The sequence below is a fragment of the Arvicola amphibius genome, chromosome 14, assembly GCF_903992535.2.
Source record: "Arvicola amphibius chromosome 14, mArvAmp1.2, whole genome shotgun sequence".
In the NCBI taxonomy this organism is placed as follows: domain Eukaryota; kingdom Metazoa; phylum Chordata; class Mammalia; order Rodentia; family Cricetidae; genus Arvicola; species Arvicola amphibius.
In genome coordinates this window covers 5,401,518-5,420,827 of record NC_052060.1, presented here as the reverse complement: position 1 = coordinate 5,420,827, position 19,310 = coordinate 5,401,518, and the positions used below count along the sequence as shown (strand labels likewise).

The window sequence follows — 19,310 nt, the reverse complement described above, 5'->3', positions numbered from 1 at the left end:
CTAATTGATATTTATTGTATTTTTTAAACCATTTTTTTCTACTGTTTCTTATTAGAGTTTTGATCTGTTCCCATTATATCTCAACTCCTTTTCTCTCTATACTGGATTCAAAGCATCTCTCTCCCTCCCCTTACTCTTAAAATGATTCCAAACCACCATTAAACATATTAAATTGCCAACTCTGAACACATCAATAGTCCCAACAGCCTTCTAGAAAAAGTGTTCTCATCTCTTATTGGATGAGCTATCTGAGGGTCAGAGAGTAGCCAATGCTGTATCAAACTGAATCCATATCAATCTGACTGGATTCTGCTTCTCCTTTTTATTTACACTTGGTGTATCTGCCGTTGGTTTAACTGCGGTGGACATGTTAATAAAACTATGGTATATACTTGATGTATCACTGACATAGCGGGGTGGGTGAGTATCGCTGACCACCACGGAGCACACAAGCCTGCTGTGTGGAATCCGGAACAAATCTCAACAGAGGAGGACTGTCTGTAGTGAGGAGTGATTTGAGGCTTCACTGGGCTGTGAGATTATAAAGGACTGAGTGGATTTTCCGGGCAAACACAGGCAGGATTTCATCATACGTCTTAAGTGGAGCGAGCCTGCTGAGTGTGAGGCCCACTGCTGCGCGCTGACCTGAGCTGCTGAAAGGTAGAGAAAGAAGAGAACACCAGATCCCAAACTCCTGGGGACAGAAGACACACAGCTAGGGACGCCCTCACCATTCCTGTTTCTTTCAAAGAGAAGGAGCATTAAAGAATGACTTCCCAGGCACGAAGGAGTCACTTCCATAGCCTTCGTGTGGCGGTTAGAGACAGAGAGCCACAGGCGATGCAGCGATAACAGGAAAATGGAAAGAAAGCTCGGGCTGTGGTTCTGACTTTCTCTTTTCTTCTTTTTTTTGGGGGGGGGGGCAGAGTGGTCTGAGACACAGTTTCTGTATGGCCTGGTGGCCTTGAACTCACTCTGAGCCCAGGCTGGTCTCAAACTCAGAGACTTCTGCCTCTGTGCCCCGCACGCCAGGATTAAAGGTGTGTGCCATCACTGCCTGGCCTGACTTTCTAAACAGATTCAAAGAAGAGGTTTTGAGCTCCATGGGCATTGTGACTGCAGGTTCATTTCCTTAGTTCTACGTTTCTGGTCACTTTCAGTTGCATTAACTAAGCCCCTTTGCTCTTTAAATAATTCTGCCTTCACATCAAAGTTCTATTGAATTCCATAGTAAATCTAATTGATAATCTTTAGTTCCTTTTTCCTTTCATTTCTTTGAGCATCTCACATGGTCGTGTGCATCTGGTTATCCTATGAGGACAGCTAAAGTCTTTGAGGATCTAAGTTTGTTGTTGCTTTTGCTGATAATCTTTTAAACTTTTAAAAAAAGTACTTTCATCTTTTATTTCTGTTTATATGTCTATACAGGTGTATGCCATGGATGTAAAGGTGCCTGTGGAGGCCAAAGGAGGATGCCAGAGCCACCTAACATGGGTATAACTGCTGAGCTGCCTCTCCAGCCCGATACTCACTCTTATGCATGTATGTATGTATTTGATGTGGAATCTGCTCATGCTGAAGGAAGAATATCCTTGAGTATTTATTTTCTGCTACATAGAATCGGAAAGTCCAGTGTCAAGCTTCTGGCCTGATATGTCATGAAGAGGCTATGGGCTCAGACACCACCCCTTTCAGTGCCATCAGTTCTTAACTGTTTATCCTTCTCAATGTATTTAGAGACAACGAAATAGTTCAGATAGATTGGCTGGCTGGAAATTGAGATGGCTAAGGTGAGGTTTTGCCTCTTTTTTTTTTTTTTTTTTTTTTTTTTTTGTTTTTCGAGACAGGGTTTCTCTGCAGCTTTTTTTTTTAGATCCTGGCCTGGAACTAGCTCTTGTAGACCAGGCCGGCCTCGAACTCACAGAGATCCGCCTGCCTCTGCCTCCCGAGTGCTGGGATTAAAGGCGTGCGCCACCACCGCCCGGCGAGGTTTTGCCTCTTAAAAGTAAAAAGGCTGAAACCCTCATGAAGTTCCAGTGTCATTGTTTTGTTTTTTCCTTGTAGAATTAAAAAGGCAATTCTGAGACGTATGTGGGAACAGAACCAAACCCATTAGAGCAATCTTGAGAAAGAAGAACGCTGGAATCAAATATTACTTGATCTCAGGATACCTTACAAGGCCAGAGAATTAAAACACAGTCCTGGCATACAAATCAAAGGAACAGGACACAGGGTTCAGACACAGACCCACTCACATCCAGTCTGTGTTCCTGTGTGGTGAGCATATCTGAGTGTGAGAGACTGCATGGAGAAAATGGGGCCACTCTCCATTTTATCCTGGGTCTTACTGAACCTAGCAGTCACTGACTTGCTTAGACTATCTGGTTGGCAAGCCCCAGGAGTCCCCCACATCCACCTCCTGGCACTGCAATCACGGTCATGTGGTGCTGTGCCTAACTTCTTCTTACAGTGGGTGCTGGGGTGCTGAACTCAGACCCTCTGCACACACAGCAAGAACTTTACCTACTGAGTAACTACTAACCTTACAGTCAGGTGACCTTTGACAAGGGTGTCAAGAAAACACAATGGTTAAGATACAATCTCTTTAACAAATAGAAAAACTGGATATCCGCAAGAGAATAGATGTAGACCCATATCTGTGGGGGCCTGAATGGCTGAGGACATCCTTTCCTGGCTGTTTTTAGATGATAAATTTCAATCTTGCTTAACTTTAATTTGAAGTTACCATTTTTGGCCACTAGAGAGGAAGAAATTAAAATAACAATTCTCTGTTTTTGTTTGAGGGAAGGTAGGGGACAGGGGAACTACAAAAGAAGGCAAGCAGCTCTGTCTTTTTTCCAATTGGACCTCTGGGTAATAGTCCAGGGTCTGGCAAACTACAGCCCACTGGCTACTCTTCTTTCTAAGTCAGTTTTACTGGAACACAGTTATTTTCATGCACTATCTATGGCTGCTCCTGTACTTTCATGGCTGAGTAGAAAAGCTGTGTCACATACTACACAGACCACAAATATAAAATAGTAACAGAAAATGTCTACTGACCTCTGAAATAAACTTTTCTATAGGATGATGCTAGTCTAATACACCTAAGTATTATCTATACAAAAATAACTTAAAATCTATGAAGTACAGCTTCCAAAAGCTAGTACTCAAGTATTACGGCTTTTGTGATATGCAAAGGGGAGATGTTTAGTAACTTATGTACTATATGCTTGCGGTGGTAAGCCCCAGCTTCCCTTGGGACTTCATACTTTGAAGCCTTTGTTCTTACATTGTTTTTGAACTTCAGCTCATGCTCTGTTCCTTGCTAGAAGCCGTTCTGTTGTCTGGTGTGGAGTGTAGCTGGAGGGTGACAATCATGCTGAACTTTGCTTCTGACGCATATCAAACTCATCTTATTTCCACTCCATTTCTCTGTGTAAAGTGAGGAGGACCTTTTCTCTTTTTCTGAATATGTAGGGAATATTTGGGCTCCATCCAGGTCTTACTGAGTGAGATGCTCAGCTGGCTGGGGCCCTTGCTGCTGAGCCTGATGGCCGTGTTTAATCTGTGGGTCCACACACTAAGAGGAGACAGCTGACTTTTACAGGTTGTCCTCTGATTCTATACACACAACATGGCATGTACCCCTTTCTCACAGATTAATAAAAAATAAAAATAAATTATTTCCTGGGTGATGCTTTACTCAAACATGGAGAGCCAGAGCAGTCCCCTTCTTATAACTGGCATAGAGTCCAGTTACTGATGGAAGGAATGATTCTGAAGCATGACTCTCTTTCCCAGAATTTCTTTGTGAGTTTGGTGGAAGCTATTCTTTGAGAGCTGAGGCTTGGTGGCTTCCTCACTGTCCTGCTTCTCCATCTTCCTTGCTAGTCCTCTGGGAGCACTTCCTTGATGGTAACAGACCTTGACTCAGGATCTGCTGCTGGAGAATCTGACTTAAGAACATAAGGAGAACTATCATGGACTTACTTTTTATAGTTGATGTTGAGGTTGGCAGTCATGGCAACTCCCTCAGCAATTGCACACATGCCAGTAGTGACATCAATGATGGTGGCAATGGCACCTCCGTGAACAAATCTAGCCACAACAGTGCAGAAGAGAGCTTCAGAAGGTCAGGAAATAGCCTCTCAAGATAAAAATTATTCAAGTGTCTTTATACATTTACCTCATGTTCAGTGTATTTAATGTTTACATATATATAATATATATATGTATGTATATGTACACACACACACACACACACACACACACACACACACACACACCTCCTTACTTTATTCTCAGCAGAAAGGATATTTGTAATAAAACTGGAGCTTAGTACTGATTGTATTATAGAATGAAAAGCTAAACTTTAATTAGGAAACATTTAAAAGTTTAGAAAGTGGGGCTCAAGAGTTAAGAACACAGCCGGGCGGTGGTGGCGCACGCCTTTAATCCCAGCACTCGGGAGGCAGAGGCAGGTGGATCTCTGAGTTCGAGGCCAGCCTGGTCTACAAGAGCTAGTTCCAGGACAGGCTCTAGAAACTACAGGGAAACCCTGTCTCGAAAAACCAAAAAAAAAAAAAAAAAAAAAAAAAAAAAAAAAAAAAAAATAAATAAATAAATAAAAAGAGTTAAGAACACATAGTCCTGCAGAGCTCAAATTCAGTTCCCAGCATCCACACTGGGTGACTCACAACTACCTGCAACTCCAGCTCCAGGAGGATTGGACATCTCCAGATTCCTTTGGTAATGGCACTCACATGCGCGCGCGCACACACACACACACACACACACACACACACACACACTAATAATAAAAGGAATCTTTAAAGTTTAGGAAGTGCAGATAAATAGAAGGAAGAAACCTTTAAGCCCTTACTACTACCATCAAGTCAAGGCAAACCATTGTAAACATGTTCATCATACCCTGCTGCTCTATGTTCTAGAATATATTATATGCATCATTTAATACTAGGTTAAAATTTTGAAATTTAACCAACAGAGATAATAATATTCAACTGGTGTGTTATAAGCATATTTCTATATCAATAAATATATATTTATATTGCCATTTTAATGTTGTCTTTAAATATGTGAGAATATGTCCCTGAATATGTGAGAATAAAACTCTTCCTGCTTCATGCTGACAGGATAGTTCTTACCCAGGCACCCCTTGCAGGTGAAGACCTCCTTGAAACAAGCAAACCATCTTCTTCTCCACTTTATTATAGAACATCACATACTCAAAGCCCAGGCCTTCCTCTAAGCTTCTGCTGAACTGTTGGGCCTTTGACATTTGTTCTTCATTCACAAACCTGGGGTCTATAAAGAAAATAAGGGTATGGGACAGGAGGGCAAAAAACAGAAAAGCTCCATGACAGAACTAAGCACCCGTGCCCTGCTAAAATCATATGTGGGAAGATAACTGATTGAAATACCAAAGAAAGGAATGGAAAGGTCACAGAAACAGTGGCTAGAGATGTAGTTTAATTGGCAGAGTGCTTGCCTAGCAGACACAAACCCCTGGGTTCCCAAGCCCCAGCACCACATAAAACAGTGTGTGGTAGTGTGTGGCTGTAATGTTGGAACTTGGGAGGTAGAAGCAGAAAGATTAGAGGTTCAAGGCCATTCTTGGGTACATGGTGAGTTTGAGGCCAGTTTGGACTACATAAACCTCTCAAAACAAGCCAAAACTAAAACAAACAAAATGAACAGAATAGAACACAAACTTTCTGGGATAGCAAAAAAAAAAACATATGCAAAAAATACATGGACAGAGTAAAAAAAAAACCCAAAGTACCTACATACACACGGCAATTAGTGAATATGGCATATTAATGGTAGCAGGAAACTGAGCCAAACAGTGAATTCTTCTGGGCTCAAGTGTGGTTTAAACGGAATTTAGCAAGAATGAATAATCCGACAGCAAGGAAATGGTTTTCCTGGCAGATGTGAATTTACCCTGCTATCCTGAATTAGAAACAGAGCTAGTTTAGCCTAATAAATCACCTATTGTGGCTCCTGAAATCAACTTAAGAGTTTAACATTTCTGGTCAAGATTATCAAATTGTAAGGTAGCTTATAAAAATGGGAAAAATAAGTAAAATACATTTGTTAAGAGAATTTGAGCATCTACCCCTGTTTAACCGAGGCAGAATCTGCTCTCTGACAAGACTCCCAGGGTTTCACATGTGGGTTAAAGCCTAAGACTGAAGAGTGCTGAAGGCTGTAAAGGAACAGCAGGAGATTGGCACTCTTGGTGGAAGGAGGGCTCTGATGGAGGCCAGCTTTACACTATAAAATGAATAATGGCCACCAAAATTGGCAGGTAGATCAGTAACAGTTTCCATACATATATTATTCCCGCAAAGCTGAGCAGGTAGAAGCCAGGCTGCATCAAGTTAAGGGCATTCAATGAATCGTGTGATGTCAGAATAACTGTAGTAAAAACAACAACACTACTTTTATAGTGCTAGCAATTAGACCCAGGGCACTGGGAGCACTAGCCAAGTCATCTAACAGTTAAATCTGCGGACAGGGTGGGACTGGTTCAGTTAGAACAGGGTCTCACCGTGTAGCCCAGGATGGCCTCACACCCTCATCCTCCTGAGTATCAAAACTATAGACATCCTCTACCATATCCAGCATGAAAATTTACTTTTAAGTAATTTATAATAGTTAAAATTTAATGATGCAACTTGCTTAAAAGTTAACTTTTCCCTTTATTGATAAGAGAATAATTCTTGGCTCTAAGCTGAAAAAACAGAAATCTGAAAGTGACCAACTATTCTTGGTTAAAGTAATTTGACTTTTCTTTCATTTATTCCTTCAGCCAATGAGAACACCAGGCATGGGAGGGTAAAGTATTTTCCCCAGACTTACACAGATTTCTATGCTGTGTAGAACATGCGAGACTAAGTGCGGTGGTGGTCGGTGTTTTTGTCAATCTGACACAAGCTAAAGCCATTCGCGCAGAGGAAACCTTAATGATGGAGGGGCAGCCTCCATCATTCTGCCCATAGTCTAGCTTGAGGAATATTTTGTTGATTAGTGATTGGTTTGGGAGGACCCAGCTCACTGGGGGTGGTGGCACCCCTGGGTCCTGGGTGGTATAAGAAAACAGGCTGAACAAGCCAGGCAGAGTAAGTTGTCAGGAAGCGGCCTTTTTCTGTGGCTCCCGCTTGAGTTTCTGCTTCCCTTCACGATTGGCTTGTAAACAGTAAACATAAAATAAGCCCTTTCCTTTTCAACTTGCTTTAAGTCATGGTGTTTACAGCAACAGAAAGCAAGCCATGACCTAAAGTTCCAATGATTAAATCGAGAACTGATCAGCTTTTCAATGGCTCCTAAGGCCATGAGACTGAAGGGGATTACAATGATAGCGTATTATGTACTGAGAAATGGGTGCACCCCATGAGAGTCTGGTGGCGGAGTGTTGGAGTGGTCCCGGGAGACTAGGATGAGTACACAGTTGTGGCAGGTCTGCCTGTTTCTGAGAAAGATGTGGCAGGGAGCAATGCCACAAGCAGGCCAAGGGAAGGGAACACAGCACAGCGACCTTTATTCATGGTTAGTTCATTCGTTCAGGCTAGAAGCAGATCAAGCTCGGGTCCGGGGAGGAGGGACAAGAGTGAGGAGAGCTTGGAAATGCCCTTCTGCTGGCTTCCACTTTCATTTAGTGAAACAGGAGGGAGAGCTGCTGAGAGAGGGGAAAGGAGGCAGGACGCAGGCATCCAGAAGAGCAGGGTCAGTCGACTAGGGAAACAGGGACAGGCTGCCAGGAAACATTAAGGGCTAATTAGAAGTCATCAAATATTGTGTAAAACTCTCAGAGAATTAATTAAAATAGTTATTTAATACAAAGCGTGTTAAAAATAAAACCAAACAAACCCAGAATGGAGGGAAGTGTAATTTGTGAGTGTTAGGTATGAGGTAGTCTTTGGGTTTGAAGTCTGAGAGATTAGAGGGTGTGCTGGCTAGTTTATGTCAGCTTGACATTAGCTAGAGTCATCAGAGAGGAGGGCGCCTAAGTTGAGGAAATGCCTCTGTAGGATCTGGCTGTAAGGCATTTTCTTAATTAGTGACTGATGGAGGAGGGTCCAGCATCTCATGGATGATGCCACCCTTAGCCTGGTGTTCTATAGGAAAGCATGTTGAGCAAGCCATGGGAGCAAGCCAATAAGCAGCACCCCTCCATGGCCTCTGCTCCTGCCTCCAAGTTCCAGTCCCACTTGAGTTCCTGTCCTGACTTCCTTCAGTGATGGCCTACAATGTGGAAGTAGAAGGCAAACAAACCCTTTCCTCCCAAACTTGCTTTGGGTCATGGCGTTTCATCACAGCAATAGTAACCCTAACTAAGGCAGAGGGCAATTCAAGTGTTCTGATCTTATCAAAGGGAAGAGGCCAGATTTTGAAATAAAGAGAAAAGAGATTGGTGATGTTAGCTTCAAGATTCTAGGTTGGGAGGATCTTTTTTTTTTTTTATGTTTTTTCAAGACAGGGTTTCTCGTGTAACAGTTCTAGCTGTCCTAGAACTAACTCTTGTAGACCAGGCTGGCCTCGAATTCACAGAGATCCACCCACCTCTACCTCCCGAGTGCTGGGATTAAAGGCCTGCGCCTTTAATTTAAAGATCTTTGGTTGTTTGTTTGTTTGTTTCTGTTTTTTCAAGACAGGGTTTCCTCTGTGTAGCTTTTTGAGGCTTTCCTGGAACTCGCTCTGTAGGCCAGGCTGGTCTCGAACTCAGAGGTCTGCCTGTCTATGCCTCCCAAGTGTTGGGATTAAAGATGTGTGCCACTACGGCCTGGGATCATCTTATTTTTGATATGTTTTATTTTCTCTCACAATTCACAAAATTTTGTGAGATTTCTGGCCTATGAAAGTAGGGACTATAGAACCCACAGTACTATTGTTTTTTTTTCTTTCCCCTCTTCCTAATCTCCTTCCCATTTCCCTTACTTTTTCTTTCTCTCTTCTCAATCCCTCCTTGCTCTGTTTCCTGTCACTCCTTTCTCCCTTCCTCCCCACTCTGAAATGGGGTCTTACTATGTAGCCACTACTGGTCATGAACGGGACACTGTGACCCAAGCTGGCTTTGAACTTAGGCTCTTCCTGCCTCAGCCTACTGAGAGGATTATACACATGGAAAAATTACCATGTCTGGCTCTCCCTTCTCTTAAGTAATAATTAGTGCTTCGATCTGTTACACTTTACATTGATGTTCAAATATTGTCTATGGGAAAGTGGCTGTTCTTACCAACAAAACGGGTTTGGAAGTCTTTAAGGGTTTGCGTAGGATTTTGTCTGTATGAAGGCAAACGTTTCCAGGAGCCATCTTCACACTTCTTCATGAACTGGTCAAAGAGGAGTCTTAGATCCTTGCTCCAGCTGGGGTTTGGGAGACCATAGTCCTTGGGAATGACTTTCTCAGAGGAAAATAACCTCTAAAAGACAAAAAGGAATAGGAGGTATGTGCTATTTCATATTTTCTACAACTTCCTAAGACTACCGTGCTGCTTTTCTTACTGCCAGAAGATGATCACTTCAAAATGGCTGGGAACTTCAGAGTTCATTTGACCTACACCCCTTCATAGAAATGACAGGATGACAAAGGGTCAACGATTTTCCCAACTTCTCTCAGCTAGTTACTGATAGAGATAGTATTAAGCCCAGGTGAGCCAGTCATCAGAGATCGAGAGATGGACAGGTGAGATATACATGGGGTGTTAGTTTGAATGTAATTGGCCCCCATAATCTCATAGGGAGTGCACTATTAGGAGGTGTGGCTTTGTAGGAGTGGGTATGGCCTTGTTGGAGGAAATGTGTCACCACATTTGGGGATAGGCTTTAAGGTTTCCTATGCTCAGGATACCACCCAGTGTCTCAGATCATTTTCTGTTGCCTGCAAGATGTAGGACTCTCAGCACCTCTGCCAGTATCGTGTATGCCTACACATCACCATGTTCCCGACCATGATGATAATGGACTGAACCTCTGGACTGTAAGTGGGCCACACCAATTAAATGTTTTCCTTTATAATAGTCGCTGTGGCCATGGTGTTTCTTCACAACAATAGAGACTCTAACTATGACACACAGGAAGCTGGAACACAAGGGAATGGTAGTATTTGGCTTTTTGACCTGAATATTGATAAGTAGAGACTAGCCATTTGGAAAGAGTAGCATATGTAAAAATAAAACCAACCAACCAAATAGCAACAACAAAATCAGTGTGTGTAAACGTAAGGAGGCATAAGACAGTTTTGAAAGTTTTTATTTACTCTATGCAATAGAAACTGTTGTCCACATTGTAGAGATGATAAAATTAAGGTCTAAAAGAAGCTAGGCACAGTGTAAGAGAAGGAGCAGAAGGATACGGAGGTAATAGGCAAAGCCTCAATGCTAAGCTAACTGGTTTGAGTTCTATCTGCAGCATTCTCCGATTATTTAAGCAAGGAGTGACATGCTCAGATTTGGCCAAAATAGGAAAGAGAATGGTCATGTTCAAAATTGCATGGAGGATTCTACTTGGAGGCTATTGGGGTAACTCAGCAAGAATTATTAGATCATAAAGCAGAACTCAGAGACTACTTCCATAAAGCAAATGAAGGAATAGGATAAACACTATAGCCAATTCCTGGTGTATGAATGGCACCATGGAGTAAATGACAGTTAATTACAAGAAAGAATACAAGAGGGACAAGGAGGAAGCTCAGAGAAGAGAGGCTGGTGTCATGGTAACCATGACTGTCACTCATGGTGTTTCTCTGGAGCACTGAGCATTGCCAGCATTCCAGTCAACAACAGATGTAGAGGACCAGGAAGACAAGAGTGTGACTATAAAACTGATGCTCAGAGGGGCAGACAGGAAGGCCAGCAGAAATCTCAGGACAGTTAACATTAGAGAAGGCATCAACCACGTGGCATTCTCCTTCTAGACACTGTTATCAATCCATCTTGATTAATGTATGTCTGACTTGGACCACACCCCTGACATCAAGACAACATGCTTACTCTCTGGTGGAGGAGCTGACTTCTGCTGATGCCTTAGTTGGCTCCAATCCCAATTCAATAGGAAGAACAGAGGGAGCCTGTCTCCAGCACTCTATGAAATTAAACACTGGATTAGTGAGATGACTCACTGGGTAAAGGCGTCTGCACCAAGCCTGATGACCTAAATTAGATCCCTGGAACCTATATAGTGGGAGGAGAGAACAAAGTTTGTCCACAAAGTTGCCCCCGACTTCTATTAAAAATAAAATGTAAACAAAACAACAACAACAACAACAACAACAACAACAACCCTTCCATGGAGATGGAAGTACCTGATTGTGGTACTAGAGAAACGAGAAAACAAACAGAAATAACATTTTGTCTGTAGCTCAGGATAAGTAACTTCATTTTCTATGCCTCTTTGACCAGCTGATCCCTTCAGAACCCAACTTAGATAATCTAGGAAAGACAGAAAAACTGGGAAAGGCAGAAAAACTCTGCCCATTATTTCTCCCTGTAAATAAAATTGTGGGAAAATATTGATGCATTTCCTGCAAGCTCTTTTCATGCACTGCACTGCATCCTGATTTACACTGCCAAGGTAGTTCACTTTACATTTTTCCTGGCAAGCGTCTGGCAGCAAAATCCTTGCATAGTTCCAAAATTGTAAATGTCATTCAGCAGATTATTTTCCCCCTCTTTTTATACTGCTCATGGCCATTGAAGTTGCTATCTGTTCGTTGGGGAATATTATTTTAAGGTGTGTGACTGTTGTTTATGCTGCTTACACAAATGTAAAGCTGTGGTTCTTTGCCTGCCTGTAACACCTGATGGTCCTAATAAAGCGCTAAATGTTCAACAGCGACAAGAGCAACCGGGGTGGGGGGGGGTGGGGAGGGAACTGGCAGGCAAAGAGTATAAACAGAAGGAGACCTCTGGACGTGGAGAAGGAGCAATGAGAGAACAAGGGAAGGAGGACATCAGGGACCAGCCACCTAGCCAGTCACGGAGTAAGAAGCCTAGCGCAAAAGGTAGAATAATTAGTTAAAAAAAGCTGGGAAGAAACAAGCCAAGCTAAGGCCAGGCATTTATAATTAAGAATATGTGTCCATGTGTGATTTAGTTAGGAGTTGGGTGGTGGACCACCAAAAGAGTCAAAAAGCTAAAAGAGTAATAAATCATGCTATATCTATTTTACTTTTCATTGAGAAAAGTTTCATTGAGACAGGGTTTCTCTATGGCTTTGGAGCCTGTCCTGGAACTAGCTCTTGTAGACCAGGCTGGTCTCAAGCTCACAGAGATCCGCCTGCCTCTGCCTCCCAAGTGCTGGGATTAAAGGCGTGCGCCACCACCGCCCGGCTTGAGAAAAGTTTTAAAGGAGTGGAAAGATGGCAAAAGCCAGAGGATCCAGGACTTTGCCATGAGGTTGTTTCCTAGTACATAGCAGTAATGTCGCCCCAGCATGGCTGCCCAATGTGAGCTGAACAAGGATGACAGCAATGGGCATGCTAAACTACACAGTAACCAGCCCGAGAGGCTTCAACCCTCCACAGAGAACTACAGGCAACTGAGTAAAGCTGGGATTGGGAGGAAGAGGTGGTCCTCCCCAGGGAAGAGCACACCAATTGGTTGTCCAGTCCCAAACAGTCAGTGCTGAAACATGCATACTAGTAATATTATATAGACTCAACAGTTGTATCTGCGATTATGTATGCATATATAAATACATATAAGCATACAAGAACAACTGATGATAAAAGAGGTGAATTTAAAGGAGAGTGAGGAGGGTATATTGTGGTGATATTTAGTTTGTCATCTAACAAATAAAGCTTGCTTGAAGATCAGAGGGCAAAGCTAGCCATACTAATTAGCCATAGAGGTCAGGCAGTGGTGGCACACACCTTTAATCCCAGCATTGGGGAGACAGAGGCAGACTGATATGTGAGTTCAAGGCCACCCTGGGCTAAACAAGATTGAGTCAGTCTAAAAAAGAAACAGAGGTCTTGATCCCAGGACTTGGGATCCCGTGCTTTTAATCCCAGCACTAGGGAGGTGGAGACAGGAGTGATGTGGCTGGACTGAGAGAGGAACATAAGGCGGAAAGAGACAGGAGTTTAGAGCATTCAGTCTAATGACTTGTAGAAACAGAATACCCCATTAGGTCTGAGGATTTCATAGAGATAGGAGCTAATAATGGCTGGCTACTCTGCTTCTTTGATTTTTCAGCTTTCACTGCCCCCCTATATCTGACTCTGGGTTTTTATTATTAAGACTAATTAGAATTCATGCTACATCATATGGGAAGGCTTACAGGGTAAAACGGAAGGGAGAAATGTATTTAAAATATAATCACAAAATACAAAAAAGTTTTATTTCGTTTTGTTTTTGAGACAGGGTGCTGCTATATATATAGCCCAAGCCGGCCTAAGTCTGTGATCTTCCTGCCTCCCAAATGTGGAATCACAGGTATGTACAACTGTGTCTAGCCTGAGAGTCTTATTATTTATTTATAAAATCAGGTCTCACCATGAAGCCCCGAATGGCCCGGAATTCATTATGTAGATCTGGCTGGCTTTGAGCTCACAGAGATCTGCCTGCCTCTGCTTCCCTGGTGCTAGGATTAAAGGTGTGTGCCACACCATACTAGCTCTTTGCAGGAATCTGTTCTTTTCTTCCATTGTGGGGATCAAACTCATGTCTCGAGGACTGAGAGCAGGTACCTTTACCCAACTTGCATTTTGCAAGCACAGTACCCCCACCCTGTCTCTGCTGTCTCTCTTATTTATTTATTTTGGGATAGGTCTCACTATATGTAACCTTGCCTAGCTTGGTACTCAATGTGTAGAGCAGGCTGACCTTAAACTCAGAGAGCCACCTATCTCTGTCTTCCGAGTGCTGGCATCAAAGGTGTGTGTCATCATTCCTGGCACATTTTCATCTCTTTAAACATTTAACATTTCTTGGTTCTAGTAACTTTCAAGTGTCTTTCTTTTCCTTTATAAACTATATAGTAGGGGTTGTGGCGATGGCTTGGAGATGGCTCTGTGGGTGAGAAGTATTTATCTGCAAGTACGAGGACCTGAGTGTAAATCCCCGCACCCATAGAAGCTGGCCATGGCTGAATGTGCCTGTAACCCCAGCACTGAGAGTGTGGAGAGAGGTAGATCCCCAAGAGCCTGGTGGCCAGACAGCCTAGCCAAAATATCCAGTGTCTAGTTCAATGAGAGACTCTGTGCAGAGTGATAAAGGGGGGCTACTTGACAGCCTGCCCTGGGCTCTGTACGCACGTGATGAGTGTGCCACACAAGTATATAATAGGGCTTGGGGATACAGCTCAGTGGCAGGACACCCATTTGACCCGCCCCCCCCAAAAGAACATACCTCTATATAATAAACCACTGCAAACTATAACCACCACCCACCTGTGCTGTGGTGTTTATACTCATGTGACTTATTTCGATATTGGTTATTCAGCCTCTATATTCCTTCTACCCTTACTTGTCTCTCCCCTTTCTAGTCTCTAGCAACCAGTACTCTCTGCTTCTATGACGTTAGCTTTTTTTAATTCCCAGAGTTCTTCAAATAAAGATTTCCTTAATATACTCTTAATCTGAGAAATACATTTTTCTGTGTCGCCATTTAAAATGATTTAGTATTCACTTTTCTGTGTTATTAGTCTTAGTATCACCATATGTGTGTGTATATGTATGGTATATGTGCATGTGTCTGCTTGGGTGTGCTTGGCATACATGTGAAGGATAACTCACGTCCTGCTCTGTTATATCTTTGAGATAGGATCTTTTATTGAACCTGGAACTAGGCTGGTGGCCAGAAAGCTCTGGGGATCCTACTATCTCTACCTGCCACAGTGTTACCCACTCAAATGGCCATGCTCAGTTCATTTCTGTGTATGTGTCTGTGTGAGTGTAGGCAATGTGTGTGCGGGTACCTGGAGCTGGAGCTGCAGGCAGTTGTGAGCCATCCCATGAGGCACCCTGGAAGGGCAGGATGACTGAATGAGAATGGACCCTACAGGCTCATATATTTTAATATTTGGTTCCCAGTTGGTAGAGCCATTTGGGAAACATTAGGAGGTATGGTTTTATTGGAGGAGGTGTGTCAATGGGGGAGGACTCTGGGACTTTAAAGCTCACATCATTCCCAGTTAACTCTCTTTGCCTCCTACTTGCAGCAAGGAAATAAGGTCTCAGCTACTGCTGCAGCACGGTGCCCGCCTGCAGCCATGCCTCCTACCATGATGGTTATGAACTCACTCTCTGGAGCTGTAAACCACAAATATGTGCCTTTTTCTATAAGGGGCCTTAGTCATGGTATCTTCAAAGTGTCTTGGCTCCACTCAGATCTCTTAAATAGGAAACCCCAGCTTGGAACAGTTCTAATATCCTTTTACAGACTAATGAAATACAGTTAATTGAAGACTTTTAATAATCAGAAGAACTCCTGGGCTCTCCTACCAATGTAAGTTGTTTGTTGGTTTTTTTTTTTTTTTTTTGGACAGTGTCTCACATCTCACTATGGAGCTGTCCTGGAGCTCACTATGTAGACTAGGCTGGCCTGGAACTCACAGAGCTCTACCTACTTCTGCTTCCTAAGTACTGGAATCAACGTGTGTTCCACCATACCCAGTCTGATTTTAACTTTTAAATGTAATTCAAAAAATTTTCTTGAGTTCTATAATGTACCCTGTTTTTATACCAGGGGCAGGAAAGACAAAAAGAAAAGATCTAGGCCCTGCCTTCAGTTGTTAGTAGCTTCAGATATGGAAATATTACTACAGACAGAGATACAAGTGCTTTCAGGGAATACTTAAAAGCAAATAAGCAAACAACACACATAAACAACAACAAAAGCAACACACCCAGAGTGATTTCTTGCAGCTAAAGTTCGTGAAGGTGAGAACTAGGGTCACACTGAGCAAAGACACAGAGGCTGCAACGACTGGACGCACTAGGCTGACAAAACAAGCGGACCACACCACAGGTCTTAAGTCAACCTTCTAGGTCAATCAGTAGTTTAAAGACCTCAGGTCTTAAGTTGACCTTCTCAGTCAATCAGTGGTTTAAAGACCTCAGGTCTTAAGTTGACCTTCTAGGTCAATCAGTGGTTTAAAGAATCAGTGTGAAAGGTGATTTTAGGTATCACAAGGACAAAGACTGATGTATATTTAAGTATCATGTATAACAATATGTAATTACAGTAATAAAATCATATATGTATATGTATAAATAACAGAAGAACGTGAGTAGCACATCACACTTGTTACATCCCAAATATTTTTACTTAGGATGAAGCTACTTAAGGAGGCAATCCTGGGGCTGGGGAGATGGCTCAGTGGTAAAGAGCACTGGCTTTTTTCCCCATGGATGCAGGTTTGATTCCCAGCTCCCAGGGGATCCAACACCCTCCTCTGACCTCTGTAGGCACTGCCATACATGGTTACAGAACATACATGAGGCAACACACAGAAATTTTTAAAACTACTGTTCTTCTTTTTTTAAGTAAAACATAATCATGTAAAAAATTTCACGAAGGTGACACTTGAGTGTTGAAATGCCGTCTTTCATGATGAGCCTTCAGCAAAGAAACAACATTGGTTTTCAGAAAGTTTTATCAAGTGAAAAAACAGTGAGAAGAAAAGGGAAAGCCACCAAAGATCGTTATAAATGTCTAGGTCAGAACAGTCCACAGCAGAACCAGGTACGGAGGAATAAGAAGAAAAGGTTCAAGTGACAGTCAGCACCAGAACCCAGGGAAACGGGAGTTACTAACTTCAGGAAAGAGAAAGCACTAGAGTCTTGGGTGACTCCAGAGTTGTGGCTTTAATTCATGGTTAGAGAAAAAGATGTTTGTGAGGGTGGAAGTGTGGGTCAGAAAGAATGGGTCTGAGGGATGCTGAGTTACTTTAGACGGACAATGTGGTGGGAAACCACTCAGTTTTCAGTTCAAAGAGGTGAGAACTAAGAGCTACTCACAGTAAATGCACTTGTAAACCTACAGCACAGTTGTGACTGAAGGATGAAACCAAGGGTCATTACCCTTTGTTCTCAGTAGAGGAAAGGTCATGCTTGATCTTTAGTTACAGATTTATCAAGGTTGGACTTGTAAGAAAAGTTATGACCTTTTATGCCTCCTTAAAGATGTAGAGCCTATAAATACTAACGCTTAACTGTTTACAGCACAGACTGCCAGGCACCAACGTGTAACTAAAGAAACTAATTCATCTTTGTGGTTGTATAATTAGCACAGTGCATTTTCCTTTCTAGTGGGCAAGATAGTACCTGATTAATAATCTGCATTCATTATTCTTTTAAAATTGTGTGTACATGTGCGTCCACCACTGAACTACACCTTCAGTGCTCACCTACTATCTAGCAAGAAGCTGCAGCAGCTTGAGAGAGATGCCACAGACATCTAACAACCAAAGTTCACTTTTGGTTCTTGCTGAATAGAGAGCTGTTCCCTGTTGTTCTTTAGTCATTTATTTAACAAAAATACAGGCATTTGAATTTAGCAAACTGATCCCATTCTCCCAAACTAGACCATAAAATCCTTGGGAGGAATTTTTTTCTTTTTCCTTATCTAACTGTAATATGTCTTACTTCTTATCAATGGCCAATTATGCCTGTAGGGCCCAGCCATGACAGGCTCAACAGAGACCACTCAGGCACCACCCAGGAACCATCCAGAGGATGGTCCCAACCATTGCAGATAGGATCATCTGATGTCCCTTAGTCCAGCACATACCTATCTTCTTTTTACCAGGGCACCCCTAGACAAATGTCAGTCAATCACGGGTGCTGACCCTTAGAAATCCCTCACCTCAAATTCTGCTATTATAAAAAACACCACCCCAATTGACCTCGGGGTTCTCTGATCGTGCCAATGCGCTGGACACGGAGAGTCGGAGTTCGAACTTGAACAAGAATTAAGGCTCTTTGGTTTTACAAATGGGACTTGGTCTCCTTGTTGGTTTTGGGGGGGACTCTGCGGATCTGAGCATAACAATGCCTGGAATATTGTTGGAGCTCAACAAGTACTGACTGCATCAGTGAAACAAAGTAGGGACGCAAATAAGGGCAGGGGATTATTTAAGACTTACATTCCAGGCATGCTATACGCTTCCCTTGCATTATCTCATTTAACCTTATCCTCTAAGATGATGAAAATGGACTAGAGAGGGCATAATTGACAGTGGGAAGCCTTTTCCCCTGTTGGTTATAATGGATCAGAGACCATCAGTATTAGATCCGCTCTTCTCCAGCGGTCTATAATGGCTGGCTCTTTCACGGGTTTTCTGGGTGATCTTGCTAACCATTATTATTACATCAGTAGTAGTGGCGGTCCTATCCCTGCTGACCTATCTCAACCTCGAGTTACGTTCCCTTCCCTATTCTCCCGATTTGAATCTCAGGGCTGAGGAGCCGGCGCCCCGTTACAGCCGAGGATCGGCTGCCTCGGGGCTCGCACCATCACCGCGCCGATCCGGGACTCACCCACACTGCTCCGGGCCTCCTCGCAGGCGGGACACCAAGAGCGCGCAGGCGCGTAGCACAGCTTCTTAGCATCGCTCAGGCCGAGGGCAGGACGCCGCTGTGTCCTCTCATCCAGAAAGAGCCGCATAACCACACTCGCGGACTCGCCGGCTCCGGACTATTAACTGTGGAGGCGGGTGGAGGGCGGAGCCGCGCGCCGCAGGCGCTGCCGGCGCCTCCCCGAGCCCGGGCGGACCGACTCTCCGCCGCCCGCCTTTGGTTCCGGGACACTTTGCGCCCGGCTCCCTGTCGCGGTTCCCTCTGGCTGGGACTCCTGCACAAGCGGGGCGCATCAGCGGACGCCTTTAGTTAGATGTCCCCAGGCGATTAGCGCTCCTTTGGGAGCGGGTTGCTAGTGTGGAAAGTACGGTCTTCTGGTGCAGGGCATTTGCATGTTTAAAATTGTCAGTCCGTCAGGGCGGTGGTGGCGCTCGCCTTTAATCCCGGTATTTAGAAGGCAGAGGCAGGTGGATCTCTGGATTCAAGGCCAGCTTGGTCAACAGAGCGAGTTCCAGGACAGCCAGGGATACACAGAAAAGCCCTGTCTCGTCTCAAAAAACCAACCAACCAACCAACCAAACAAAAGAACAGCAGCAACAACAAAAAAGTCAGTCCCTTCTATTTAATATACACACTCTTCAGTTTCTCTCTCTCTCTCTCCCTCTCTCCCTCTCTCCCTCCCTCCCTCCCCCCCCCTCTCTCTCTCTTCCCCTCCCCTCCCCCTCCCTTCCCCCCCTCTCTCCCTCCGTCTCCCTCTCTC

General features: G+C 43.6%; 1 protein-coding gene across 3 annotated transcripts in view; it reads right to left on the bottom strand.

Annotated features, from left to right (window-relative positions):
* Window positions 1-18,661, bottom strand: part of Them4 (thioesterase superfamily member 4) — a 28,678-nt gene extending 10,017 nt beyond the window's left edge. For all 3 annotated transcript variants that reach the window (XR_005283187.1, XM_038312030.1, XM_038312029.1), the window contains exons 1-4: window positions 18,512-18,661; window positions 9,263-9,449; window positions 5,169-5,328; window positions 3,994-4,101 (exon numbers count right to left, since the gene is read on the bottom strand). Coding sequence is in view for 2 of the 3 variants with exons in the window: in XM_038312030.1 (XP_038167958.1) it covers window positions 3,994-4,101; window positions 5,169-5,328; window positions 9,263-9,449; window positions 18,512-18,583 (527 nt within the window). In the remaining variant the exon portion in view is untranslated. The remainder of the gene's footprint in view (window positions 1-3,993; window positions 4,102-5,168; window positions 5,329-9,262; window positions 9,450-18,511) is intronic.
* Between the last annotated feature and the right edge of the window lie 649 nt (window positions 18,662-19,310).